Below are 13,541 nucleotides of genomic sequence, written 5' to 3' on the forward strand. Positions count from 1 at the left end.
CCCAGAAGCTTGTATCTGATGTGGGCATTTATATGCTGCCTGCTGAACGATCGATGTTCTTTGGGTCACTGTACCCACCTTTCGACCAAGGCTTACACTTTCAAAAAAGCAGGCAAGACAAGCAATACAGGCGGCTTGATGAAAGGCTCCTATACTTTTGATACCAGTTGGTATTGAACCTTTTCATCCTTCATTATGACACTGATCTCAGGCAGAGGTCCACCCTCACTTTTAATTCGTACCGTGTACCCCAGAAAATGAAAAGCGTTCTTCAACAAAAAGTCCACACCATTTTCGGCAGCGTTGGCCATTCTACCATTCTGGCGGAGAAAACTGCACACTCACACTGGTAGCTAGTTAGCTACTTAAGTTAGCAAGGCAAATTTAAATACGTTGCACTAACTGGACACAAAAATAAAGTTCTAAAACCAAGAAAACTATTTATAATATACTTCAATCGACTCCTGTAAATTGAAAAAACCAATTTGATTTGAATAATATTTAAAAAATGCTCACTTTTCACTCTTAATCTCTATCCAGCAATGCAAAAGTTTTTATTGGTCGGAGGACATCCTCCGGAAGTGGTCATAATTACCATGTATGTCTATGGAAGGGGGAGGCCTACGAGCCTCCTAGGTTTTGTATTGAAGTCAATGTAGCCAGAGGAGGACAGAAGCTATCTGTCCTCTGGCTACACCATGGTGCTACCCCAGACAGTGCTGTTTACGTTACTGTAGACCTTCATTGCAAAACAGTGTATTTTAATCAATTATTTGGTGACATATGAATATATTTAAAAATAATAACTTGATTTCACAATAACTCATTGTTATACCACCCAGGCCTAATGGAGAGGATGCATGTAGGTCTGTATCTATCAATATAGGGTTGGTCAGTTGAAGAATTGAATTGACATCAGTACTTAGCCCACTAGTTCTCTATGTCTGCTTACACCATTTACACCAATAATTGGTCTTTTGACCAATTGCATCAAAATCTTTTGCCAATAATTGGTCTTTTGACCAATCAGACCAGATCTTTTGTCAACAATTGGTCTAGACCAGTGGTTCTCAAACCTTGACCTTTGCCTTAGCACTACACAGCTGATTCAAATCATCAAAGCTTGATGATGAGTTGATGATTTGTATAAGTTGTGTAGCGCTAAGGAAAAAAGCATAATGTGCATCTTTTTGGGTCCATAGGACCAGGATTGAGAGCCACTGGTCTAGACTAATAGTTTCCTTCCTGTCACACAATGTGACAGGGCAAACAAGGAACTGAATTTCTGCATTCATACGTACATATAGTATTATTCCATTGCGTGGTAATTCACCTCTACCGGTAATCCATGCCCTGCCTCCTTCCACATGAACATGTAGATAAGAAGGAGTAAAAAACATATTACAGAATTTAGAAAGTATTAATCCTGCTGAGACAGTGTATTGGCTAAAGGATAGGCTTACTAAGTACAGGACCAAGTAAGTCTTGTATTTGTATTTAAGAATACTCTGCATTTAGATTTAAAACATTTGGTTGATGGCTTCTTAAAATATGACAAATGTATTTCTCTACTATCAGAAAAGATACATGATAACAATACGTGTTTTTAAAGTTATGTAAAACATTTTTTATTTCTGATAATTGTTCTATTTTCTCCACCATGTACCATGTTCCCATGTAGGAATGGACAGAGGACTTCTCTTTGTGGTCTCTATGGTGATGGGCTGTCTGGCTCCAGGTGTTAGTGGAAACGGACATCTCTCGTTTGCCAATAATACGGAGGTAAGGTTCTCAATCTACTCTTTCCAGCAACACCTTTATGGACCAGGGGACGGATTCACAAAACATTACTTACGAAAAAACTTAAGAAGCTGCTTAAGACAAAAAATCAGAAGTTCATAAGATAGTTCGTAAATGCAATTCCTCAAAATGGTCTTGGGAATTCGTCGTTTTCTTAAACTTCGTAAATATCGTCTTATGTGTCATTGACATTAGTGACGTGCTTGAAACTAATAAATAAGCCTATGTGACAGGAATGATCGGATTTGGCCCACTATAATAGTGTTGATGTTTACATTTTATTACATTTATTTTTGTTGCTTTATGTCTCGAGAATAAAAATGTTTTAGTTGGATCGCGAACCCTTTATACGCGCATACAAAAAACTTTATTTTTCACACATTATAGCAAGACTAGCGTTAGCTATTGTACATCAACATAAAAAAATGAATAACCAAGGAAAGCGTAATAAAAACTTCAGCAAACAAGAGCTTGAAGTGATGGTGGAGGAAATAGCAGCCAGGAAAAGGTTGCTGTTGGGGAGACTTGATAACTGCGGGGTCACTGCAGACAAAAAAGAGAGGATGGGCGAGAGTGGCCGAGTCTGTCTATGCTGTCGGGGGTATTGCAAAGGACAGTGACGCCGTAAAAAATAAGTGGTCCGACATCAAGTCGGCTGCTTAGAAGAAGGGAGCTGAGAGACCATTAATGTGGACCAGCTGGAGGAGAAGGTGGTAGAGGGACTGCGCAACCGGTAAGTTAGGTAGCTACCTTCGCTACCCAAAGCGTCCCGGCATTATAGCCAACAACATATCTAACGACGTTAACGTTAGCTAAGTTCTTTGCAAATTGACGAGATAACGCTAGCTATTTAACACTTATAGAATATTGTAATATATTGTTAATTACCAGCTAGCTAGATAATGCACGTTTAATTTGTTTTCTTGCTGTATTTACATACCAGCTGTTTACAAAAGTATCTAGTCGTCTCAAGACAAGGGTTTAGCTGTCCTAAAGTTCAGTACATTTCAAATAAGAAATCCTAAAGCATTATTTTCAAGAATCCCATTTCTTCTTAACTTTTTTCTTAGGAAGAAACTTAGGAAAAACCTTAAGAACATTTCCAATTACTTTATTGAGGAATAGCAACTTTGCTTAATTTTCTTCTTAAGTCTATAGTTAAGGAAAAAATGGCAGTTAAGAATACGTTTCTTAAGAACATTTTGTGAATCCGGCCCCAGATCCTAACTTAAAGTCATAGTTCACTCCCAAATCAAAATTTGTCAGATGATTTTAGAAGTCAAAGTGGTATGTCAATGAGTCAACAGCCCACAAATGTAGATTTTGAAATTAACTTATGTGTGTGTGTGCATAACTTGAACTAGATTTGCTGTGTGTGGTTTGACAGGTGCATATCACACGGACAGGCTGTGGATTAATTAAACTGTGTGTAGAGACCCCAGAACAATGTGATCCTACAGGAGAAACAGGCTGCCTCTTCGCTTCCATAGTCACCACCGCCCCCTCTTCTCCTAATGGAGTAGACCTGTTAGTTGAGCTCGTTGGGGACTCCAGTGGATACATTGCTCTAGGACTGACTGCCAACGAGACAGAGGTAACACATGCGCACACACACAATCAGAAAAACAAGGTGAACCCATAACCACATAATTATAACTTTTTGGACTTCTTCCCAAAGACAAGACATTAAGGGACCTTTCGTTGGACATTCAATTGCTGTTGTAGTAGAGGTAATAATGATTGTCTGTAACCCATGCTCTCCCTCTCCTCTATGAATAGGGAACATCTATGGTTTTTATCTGTGCCCAGAACAGAAATGGCAGTTTCTTCTTCCGCTCTGCCCAGCGCAACAACCTCAACAACACAATTTCTCTGACACAAAGGGTGAAGAGGCTTTCATCAAATCAATTGACACTATTGAGGTTGGTTATTGACTGTAGGCAAATGTAACATTTTTTCTTGTGTTCCCAGATTGTGAAAAACATCACTGGCTCAGTCAATGGGACTGTCATCCAGTGTAAATTCAGAGTGCCAGCGGTTAATGCACCGACCAGGACCAGTCACGTCACCACCTTCGCCACCTTCCTCGCTGTGGGAAATGTCACAAACGGTAAGTGTGTTGACCTGATATTAGAACCAGGCACAGACACACCCTCTCTCTCTCTCTGTAATCATTTTATCTTCTAAACATCTGCCTTCTGCTTCATCCCTACTTATTCAGGTATGGGTATTGGTGACATCAACATACGCTTGACCAATAAGCCATTGAACCTGGCTGACCCTACCAGCAACGTTGCAACAGCAGGCAGCAGCGCACTCACATCCCAAGGTAAGCAAGTCAGGCTTGAGCTAGACTTGAGCTTGCCCTTAATCAACCATAGATCTGCTGGGGTCATGTCTTATTCTAGTGCTTCCCAGTGTTCTGTCGGGTCCATAACATCCAGTCAATCCACCCTTCCCTTTCAGCTGTGATTGTCCTGCTCAGTGTGCTGATGTATCGTCTTTCCTGAAGAGAACCTGAAGGTTAGCCAGCTTCAACACCAGTGGAAAAATAACCCTTTTACCCTAAATATTTGAAGGAAAATTGACTCAGTATCTCAGATGAATTACTGTTACGTGCAATGAAATGCTACTGTTAGTACAACTGCTAATGTGGGATCTTGGTCATTTAAATGTGTGTGAAAGGGAACAATTAGAAAGTACGTATGCTACAGTAAAAGGAATTAATTGGTTCATAATGTACAGTTGAAGTCGGAAGTCTACACACACCTTAGCCAAATACATTTAAACTCAGTTTTTCCCAATTCCTGACATTTAATCCTAGTAAAAATTCCCATTTCAGCTTTTATTTCTTTCATCACATTCCCAGTGGGTCAGAAGTTTACATACACTCAATTAGTATTTGGTTGCATTGCCTTTAAATTGTTTAACTTGGGTCAAACGTTTCAGGTAGCCTTCCACAAGCTTCCCACAATAAGTTGGGTGAATTTTGTCCCATTCCTCCTGACAGAGCTGGTGTTACTGAATCAGGTTTGTAGGCCTCCTTGCTCGCACACTCTTTTTCAGTTCTATCCACAAATTTTCTATAGGATTGAGGTCAGGGCTTTGTGATGGCCACTCCAATACCTTGACTTTCTTGTCCTTAAGCCATTTTGCCACAACTTTGGAAGTATGCTTGGGGTCATTGTCCATTTGGAAGACCCATTTGCAACCAAGCTTTAACTTCCTGACTGATGTCTTGAGATGTTGCTTCAATATATCCACATCATTTTCCATCCTCATGATGCCATCTATTTTGTGAAGTGCACCAGTCCCTCCTGCAGCAAAGCACCCCCACAACATGATGCTGCTACCCCCGTGCTTCACGTTTGGGATGGTGATCTTCGGCTTGCAAGCCTCCCCCTTTTTCCTCCAAACAGTTCTATTTTTGTCTCATCAGACCAGAGGACATTTCTCCAAAAAGTACAATCTTTGTCCCCATGTGCAGTTGCAAACCATAGTCTGTCTTTTTTGGAGCAGTGGCTTCTTCCTTGGCGAGCGGCCTTTCAAGTTATGTCGGTATAGGACTCGTTTTACTGTGGAAACCTTTGTACCCGTTTCCAGCATCTTCACAAGGTCTTTGCTGTTCTGGGATTGATTTGCACTTTTCCCAAAGTACATTCCATCTCTAGGAGACAGAACGCATCTCCTACCTGAGCGGTCCCATGATGTTTATACTTGCATACCATCGTTTGTATAGATTAACGTGGTACCTTCAGGCGTTTGGAAATTGCCCCCAAGGATGAATCAGACTTGTGGTCTACAATTTTTATTTCTGAGGTCTTGGCTGATTTTCCCATGTCAAGCAGAGTCACTGAGTGAAGGTAGGCCTTGAAATAAATCCACACCTCCAATTGACTCAAATGATGTCAATTAGCCTATCAGAAGCTTCAAAAGCCATGACAATTTCCTGGAATTTTCTAAGCTGTTTAAAGGCTGTGAACAATTACTTATGCACAAAGTAAATGTCCTTGCCAAACCTATAGTTTGTTAACAAGCAATGTGGAGTGGTTGGAAAAACGAGTTAATGACTCTAACCTAAGTGTATGTAAACTTCCAGCATAACACTAAATACTGTGACAATTTTGTAGTTTTGGATCCTTTAATAAATATTGTTATTTCATACAATACTCACCGACATAACTTTGGTAAGCTAAGAGGCATTTTGTAGCCAAAAACATGCCATCACACTGCATTTACTTGAAGGATTGCATTCTTTCAACATGACATTTCTCACCACCAGTTACCTACACGAAGTGCTCAAAGCCCAGAAATAAGCATATTGTCTCCAATAGATGCACTCAATGTGTACTAAACATGAAGCTCATTATTGGATTTCAAGGAGAGGACCATGGTTTGATAAGCCGTTGTTTCCATGACAATTGTGTTCCTACTACCTATCTGTTTGCATGGCTGGTTGGGTCTAAGTGTAACCATGATAAAGCACACAAGGGCCCGTCATCTGACATCCGGAGATCCACAGTACATGTAATGCTTTCATCACCCAATCCTGATAAGGCTTGCATCTGAAAACCTGCCTCAATTCAATAAAGCATTAATCAGAGTATTTAATTGCAATTTATTATTACAGTACAACTTAGTATAAAAATAATGACATGAATATAAGGAACATAAATACTCAGGTGGGCCCATTTCTAAAAATCAAGTTCAAACCTTAACCAGATCTTTAAAGTTGGGTCATCTCTCGATTACCAATCCTAGTAATGCCAATGTGGTGATTTGACTTGTGGCTCAGGTCAGAGAATAAACAGCCATTTCTGCTCTCTGCTGGTCAAAAAAAGGAACAGCACAGCAAATCACGTATTACTGCTCGCTACCTACAGCTAGTTCCAATGTAATTGGCTGCAGGACAATGCTAGATGTATAACAATGATAGGAGGGGGCTGAAATGGGGACAAACTAAATTGTGTCAAGAAAAAAATACCTGTGGGACAATGGAAGGGTGGTAGTGGGGGCAGGTGACTGACATTTCATAGTGTGGGAATTAAAATAGGAGTCGGAGGTCCCACTGGAAGTTGTGTTTGTCTGTACAAGTGTGCATCCGTCTGTCTATGAGTCCTCATCTCCGTTGACACTGTCACCATCATCTCCATCCACATGCTCTCCTTCCTCCTCTTCATCATCATCATCATCATCCCTTTCTTGACTCTTTACCTGAGAGACCAACGATTAGGTGGCGAGTACAAACAATCCAATAAGCATAAATACACCGCCATTCATCTTTTGCAGCATCATGACATTTCTCCTCGTCCCCCTCCATCTCACCTCCTCTTCTAGCAGGTCCCCCTCCTCCTCAGAGTCGTTGAGCTCCTGGTTCTCCCTCTCCCTCTTGATGCTCTCCTCCTTCTTGTTGCTGGAGTGCTGCAGTGAGGACACCGCTCCAGGTTCAGGCTTGGTACCTTTCCCCTCTGCCCAGAGAAACAGGTCAAACCAGACAGATAAAAAGGTGTCAAAGAAAGATGAAATCCATCACCTGTGTATACAAGTCTGCTGAATACGGAGATTGCCGGGTATACATAAACAGTACAAACCAGCTCATGAATGTGTTTGTTAAACTTTGAACGCCACATGGTTCAGGTGACCCTCCTGCACCCTACCTGACTTCTTGCCGTGGTCCTTCTCCATGCGGCCTAGGCTCTCCAGCAGGTAGTCTACTTTGTGTTTAATCAGCGTCAGCTCCTTCTTGATGGTCTGCAGGTCATCTGTTTTCACTGAGAGGAAGCGGGAGGAGATAAAGATTTTAGAGAGCTTTTTGACAAGTGTCATTAGCCACGTGATTCATCTTAAGCATTGACAGCATGTACTGCACCAGGGTGCTATAACTCTGCTAGCGTGCAAGTGTATTACGAGTAGTATGTCAGTTGAGTGGTTAGAGCAGAGGGCTGGGTACTAACTTGTTCTTGAGGATGCCCTCTGGCTGCTCTTGGAGGAGAAACTGGCCTTGGTGCGGCGGCTGCCCCCTCCAGTCATGCTGACACGCGGGCGCTTGGATGGGATCACTGCTCGGGACAGGGGTGGAGGAGGAGGGGGCACGCGGGACGGGTACGAGTACACTCTGAGAATAGAGTAATGAATGAACCAACTTTATTTTGTTTACTCTAATTCCTCTTGCATATTAAGTTTAGTTAACTAAAGCTAAAAGAACAGGATGTGGGAACAGACAAAGCACTGGACTCACCGGTCATAGTAATCTCTCTGGAAGTCGTAGTCCAGATCAAATGTGGGACTGCTGTGGGGAGAAGAAAATTAGTTGTCAAAAAAAGATACATGTATGCAGTGGAGAAGAGTAAGATTGGGAGAGGAGGAAAGACCATGTTGACATTTTAATATTAGGTATTTAAAAACGTGGTTCTTTACATTGAATCAGACCTGTACATGTCTCCCGCAGAGCGCTTTGTGGTCTTTGACCTGTGGGGTTTGGGTTCTCCGGCCAAGTTAATGTCTGAGGAAGAGAGGATAGAGTCGGTCTTGGAAATACAATCTTTATCCATATTCAGTAGTCACACAGAAACACCTTTAAAAACAGTTATCCTCCAAGCAGGCAAGATACTGTACCCTAAAATGTCAGTTTTGTTCATTACCCAAAGAACCCTGAGGCCAATTTGAGGCATTGCTTACCAGCCCCAGAAGCTGGCTTTAGTTCTTACCCAGCACCTGTCCCACGATCATGCGTCCGTCCTCACCCCCTACGGCGGCCCGGGCGCATCTCTCGTTGACGAACTGGACGAAGGCAAAGCCCTTGTGCACAGAACAGCCCACGATCTTGCCATACTTGCTGAAGATGGCCTCCACGTCAGTCTTGGTGACCAGTAGCGTGTTGAGGTTTCCGATGAAGACCCGGGAGTTGAGCGAGCGAGGGTCCGTCTTGTTGGTCACGTTGCTGGCCATCAGGGCGCTGGTGGTGGGGGACCGACTGGTGGAGAGACAGATGAAACCACAATTATCAACTGTGTCACTGCAAGATAACACTACTCAACCATCTTTTTATTTAAATAACCGAGTGGCAGGGAATGTTCCTAATGAACACGGTTGTTGACCTTATTCAGATCCTATATCAACAGCATCACCAAGATATCGAAAATCGTTTTGAAGCATCTCATGCTCCAGCCCTGTCACCTCCGCAAATTATTTGTTTTGTGATTGTGTAGCATCTTAAGTCTTCAGATGTCTATGTGTTGGTAGCGTATATATATTCATATCTAGTCTGGTGCAAATCCAGAAGGTCCTACTGTAATAAAGACCCTGAATAAGCAGCAATAATCAAAGACAACACCCATCACAATATATAAAAACACCATAATATCGTACTGGAGCTGCACATCAAATTTCAATTAATAGACAAACCAAAACTCAATACAATTTATATTTTTTTACGAATAAATGGATGCACACGAGTGTCCACTGACTGTTCAGACAACAGGATATTAGAATGGTGTGGAGGGGGCAATATGCATGTTGCAATCCACCTGTGGCAGGTTTTGTAGCAGAGTTTGTTTTATATTGCCTGAATTGCAAACCTGGGCAGGGGTCACAGTTAACAAGCGTCTAAGAGTAGGAAATAGATGTCACGCAACAGGACCAGGCTACTATTTAGCGCTCTAAGCCTACGGGCAGGGAAAGGCACGTGTGTACAAATGAGGAATTTGGTGCTCATAATATTAGTGGCACATGTGGTAATTTGAGGAAGGCTAAGCACAGGAGGTTGGGCACAATTGGACTTTGGGGAGTGAGAATCTCAATGGCACCGCATACAACCAGTGTCAAAAAAGCGTAAATAACAACCGATGGGGGTTAAATAACCATCACTCACTCCATAGCGTCTGTGTGCACGGCGGTCGTCTGTCAGTTCTTTGACACTGAGGGCAAGGCCAGTGTGTGCGGGCAGGTGTCTTGGGTGCTTTCAGCAAAAACTACAACTCCAGCAGCACCCTCAGAATGCAGAACTTCACCCCACGACTTATACTGAGGCGGGCGACAGAGAACACATCTCAGTGACAATGTACAGGGTTATTAGTCTTACCTGGTTGGGTTTTGTACATAATTCAGTTATGTGTCAAATACAGAGGGAAAACAAGGTTATTGGCATCCTATAGAGGACAAATGTTTAAGACTAGGAGCAGCCTAGCCAATCAGAGTTGCAATATGCTTCAAGTACTTGTAGTTGCACATTATGCAAATGTATCTATGTTGATAGATTGTGTTATTACCGTTCAGGCATCCATTACAGGTCTACAGGGATAAGTCGTAGTAGGTAATGTGGTAATGGCTGACAAGTCTTCAGATTTACTATAATAGTCATTTGTGATGCACACAGGGAAACAACATTGGGATGTTGTTTTGCATGAACATATAGAGTTGCTAAAAGGTAGTACTACGCCTACTTTGAGGACTTCACAAGCAGTGTATGTTCTGCACAGGGGCCACCAGAACACTCAAGCTGCTTATGGGCCTACAGCAGCACCGCATGGGGTGGTGTTTGGGAGGCGGGAGCTGTGCACTGCAGAGTTCAATGTCCCGACTCCCTTATTTTATAGAACTCAAGTGTGCAGATATGATACAAGTGAAAATAAGACAGTGTACTAAGCATGCTCCACAGATGAGACCAGACCAAACTAAAACGTGATTATTAGCAGCCTAATGATGAGTGACATCTAACAAGCTAATCAATCAGTGCTGGGGTCTCTGGCAGGGAGGGGCCTGAGGCACAGCACCACAACTCTTAACATTCATGATTCACCACCTGACTTCCAAAGTAAATGCTAGTAGCTAGAATCGCTTTTGAATGGCACTTACTGATATCTTTAACACTATTGTTTATTGTAAGATGCACCTTAATTAAATCAGGTTCATTAAAGACTACACCATTTTACCAGTCAACACCTTGCCAAGGCAGCCTAAATAACCTTAATCTGCACCATCTAGCTAACTAGTAGTCAAAGACTATACTACTATATTAGATGAACCTAGCTCGTTTTATTGCTTTTGGGTCTAGCAAAGAGACTGAGCAAGGAAAAAGTACATAAATGCATCATTCATAAAGTAACTTTTAATTAGTGTAACAAAAATAGCAATTGTCCTTCTGTCGTCGGTTACATTAATTCTACGGTTATGAACCTAAAATAACGTGAATCTATTCGCTAACGTAACGTTGAGAAAAACAATGGACAACCAGTATTTCTTGCAGAAAAAAAACATTCCCGCAAAAATAGCGTTCCTGTACCGGTCGGACTCCAAAACCAGCTAATCACACAAATAAAATAAAAACACCACAAGCCAAAATGTATGTGCAAAACGGAATATGGATATCGAACAAAAAAACGGTCAAAATCGAAATAAATTCAACAGGGTTAGCACGCTAGAGATAAAATCCACAAGGTTAGCTAGTTAGCTTACATGCTAGCCAACCAGCAAAGTTAATACATTGAACTGCAGCCGTTTTGAAGTTATCGTCAACAAAGAAAGCCGTCTTCGCAGATAGGGTCTTAAAAAGCTCGGCTTATACAACTCAGTTTGCAAGACAACAAAAGCTGGCAGAAACTGTATAAAAAAAACGATGGGATCCTGCTAGTTAGGATGTTGTTGGGCCAACTTGCCATCTACCTAGCTTTAAGAAATGGAACCATAATGAGTTAGCTAGCCGCTCGCTCAAATAGAAAAATACATAGCGTTAAAAAAGAAAACTCCAAAGATACTGCAAAGTCAGAGGAAAAAATTTAAAACAGCCTTGAATAAAAATACTCACCGGGAGCTTAAAGATTTAAATGGCTAATATTTCAGCTAAATGAGTCACTAGTGCTAGTACTACGGTCGTCTTCTTGCGGCTAAAATAAGCTGTTTCAAACCTGCACGAAATGGCGCAGCACCCAACAAAGGGGAGGTAGCCAAGACTACTTCTTCTTCTTCTACTTCTTCTTTGGTATAATGGCGTTCGCACATTTAGTTAATGCATGCTGCCACCTACTGTGCGGTAGTGTGTATTGAATCATCTTACATTTTGTTACGCAAAAAGGAAAAGGGAAAACTTGCACCACCAACTAACCATACACATATATGTCACTATTTAATGAATAAATAAAAAAATTACTACCCCATTCCACCACTTTCCCCCTAACTGATTCTACACCAGGCTGACAGCCTGGGAGGAGGGGAGTCTTTCGTTCAACATACATTGTAACTCTTCTGCAGTAAAACTTCCGATACGCCCAAGTACTTCTCTGCAGCTGCCACCACAACATCTATTTTCTATGATTTACGTTACATTTCTGCAGTACAGATGATAACCATTGCAATGAACGCAAAAGTAAGAATCTTACTTAAGCACAAATTTGTAACATTCTGTATTGGCCTAGGCCTACAACTCATCCTTGACCCATCATCCACTCTCGTCACTGCCTCAGACCCTGGCAATCTCAACCTCTCTCACAGGACACCCCCACAATTGACACACACAGTTTTTCCACCGATACTACACATTCCTTTGTCCCATGCCCTCCTGCACACTTCTCACATCTCGGAATCTCCCTCCTACACACTTCTGCAACATGATCATAAACTAGGCAATTTCTTCTAAGGAGGTAAAATAAGCAGGAGAAAAACAGGTTGATCATCTTAATGGAAACTATACACTGCCTGAGGCCCTGCCTGGTCGGGTATTACCCTAAGTCCTGGGAAAGAAGGCTGCTTATTGGCTAATAAAATTATGATGATTGGCGTGACCTTATTCCAATAGGAAAACCAAAATAAAGTTGGGGTCTGGGAAAGGTGATGAGCTGGCCGTTTTAACAGACAGACAATGTCTTCTCAGTTTCACAACGCTCGCCACCAGGTCTGCATCTCACTAAATAGCAGGCATCAAGGACAAGAGAATTTTCAATTTCAGTTGCTCCACCTTCACACTTAACGCCACTCTAGTAATCACTACTTTCAAAGGTGCCCTGCTCCGGAGAGCAAGTCACAGGTCTTGTCCCTAATCATGTGACACAAAGCACCCATTCCCTCTGGATGGAAGAAGTCCTCTTCAGCTACCTTCACCTATTTAACAGTACCCAACTTCGTTTTAATCCAGCCTGAGACCACATATGGATCAGCCAAAAGGCAGTGATCCACTTTCTCCAAAAATGTCACTCCCACTAGGCCCGAATCATCCTTTGCATGACCATCAGGGCAAGGCTCGGATTCTGAGGTCTTCACCACACCTGCCACCACAGGTAATTCATCCTCACTATTGTCAGGTTCACTTTCTGAGCCATCAGAGACAGCAGAATATGGTTTGTACTTTGCGCCATTCTTCCTCAACACACATCTTCCCTCTGCAATCGACTCTTCTCCTTCTTCCTTGCTGTCCATAACCACATCTATCCGTTCACCACACTCTTGCCGTGCCTTCATCCACTGTATTGCTTGCAGAGCACGCAGTGATGGCTTTTTTTTCCCCAAAACCCAACTTCCGTTCCCTAGCCCAATTTTACAAGTCTGGCTATCTCTGGCCTCTACATGCTTCCCGACCCTAGATCAATAACATACCTAGCAACGCGCAAGCCACTCACTCGGCCATTTTCTCGTCACTACTCCACCCGATAGCCAAGACTTGTATTAACTCCGCCTTAAGGCATCTGCATGATTTCCAGCGGAAACGGTTCGAAAGAGCTCTTGCATATGTTATGAAATAATTTTGTTAAGAA

General features: G+C 42.2%; 2 protein-coding genes across 3 annotated transcripts; one reads left to right on the forward strand and one right to left on the reverse strand.

Annotated features, from left to right (window-relative positions):
* Nucleotides 1-1,333: 1,333 nt before the first annotated feature.
* Nucleotides 1,334-5,969, forward strand: LOC106569421 (ferric reductase 1). The gene is made up of 7 exons (XM_014140765.3): nt 1,334-1,478; nt 1,682-1,782; nt 3,188-3,394; nt 3,580-3,684; nt 3,772-3,910; nt 4,022-4,129; nt 4,267-5,969. Exons 2-7 carry the CDS (start codon nt 1,684-1,686, stop codon nt 4,308-4,310), a joined length of 702 nt encoding a protein of 233 aa, XP_013996240.1. The 5' UTR covers nt 1,334-1,478; nt 1,682-1,683; the 3' UTR covers nt 4,311-5,969.
* A 429-nt stretch (nt 5,970-6,398) lies between these two features.
* On the reverse strand, nt 6,399-11,765 carry LOC106569367 (heterogeneous nuclear ribonucleoprotein C). 2 transcript variants are annotated; one of them, XM_014140677.3, is made up of 9 exons: nt 11,603-11,765; nt 9,671-9,822; nt 8,508-8,773; nt 8,230-8,302; nt 8,039-8,089; nt 7,755-7,915; nt 7,458-7,571; nt 7,126-7,268; nt 6,399-7,014 (listed from the first exon to the last, which is right to left on the reverse strand). In XM_014140677.3, the coding sequence occupies exons 2-9, from the start codon at nt 9,673-9,675 to the stop codon at nt 6,910-6,912; spliced, it is 918 nt and encodes a 305-aa protein (XP_013996152.1). In that variant the 5' UTR covers nt 9,676-9,822; nt 11,603-11,765; the 3' UTR covers nt 6,399-6,909. The 2 variants fall into 2 exon arrangements, with proteins under 2 accessions (XP_013996152.1, XP_013996151.1); XM_014140676.3 differs by having other exon boundaries at nt 8,218-8,302.
* Between the last annotated feature and the right edge of the window lie 1,776 nt (nt 11,766-13,541).

This window comes from Salmo salar, chromosome 14 (genome assembly GCF_965601325.2).
Source record: "Salmo salar chromosome 14, fSalSal1, whole genome shotgun sequence".
NCBI classification, from domain to species: domain Eukaryota; kingdom Metazoa; phylum Chordata; class Actinopteri; order Salmoniformes; family Salmonidae; genus Salmo; species Salmo salar.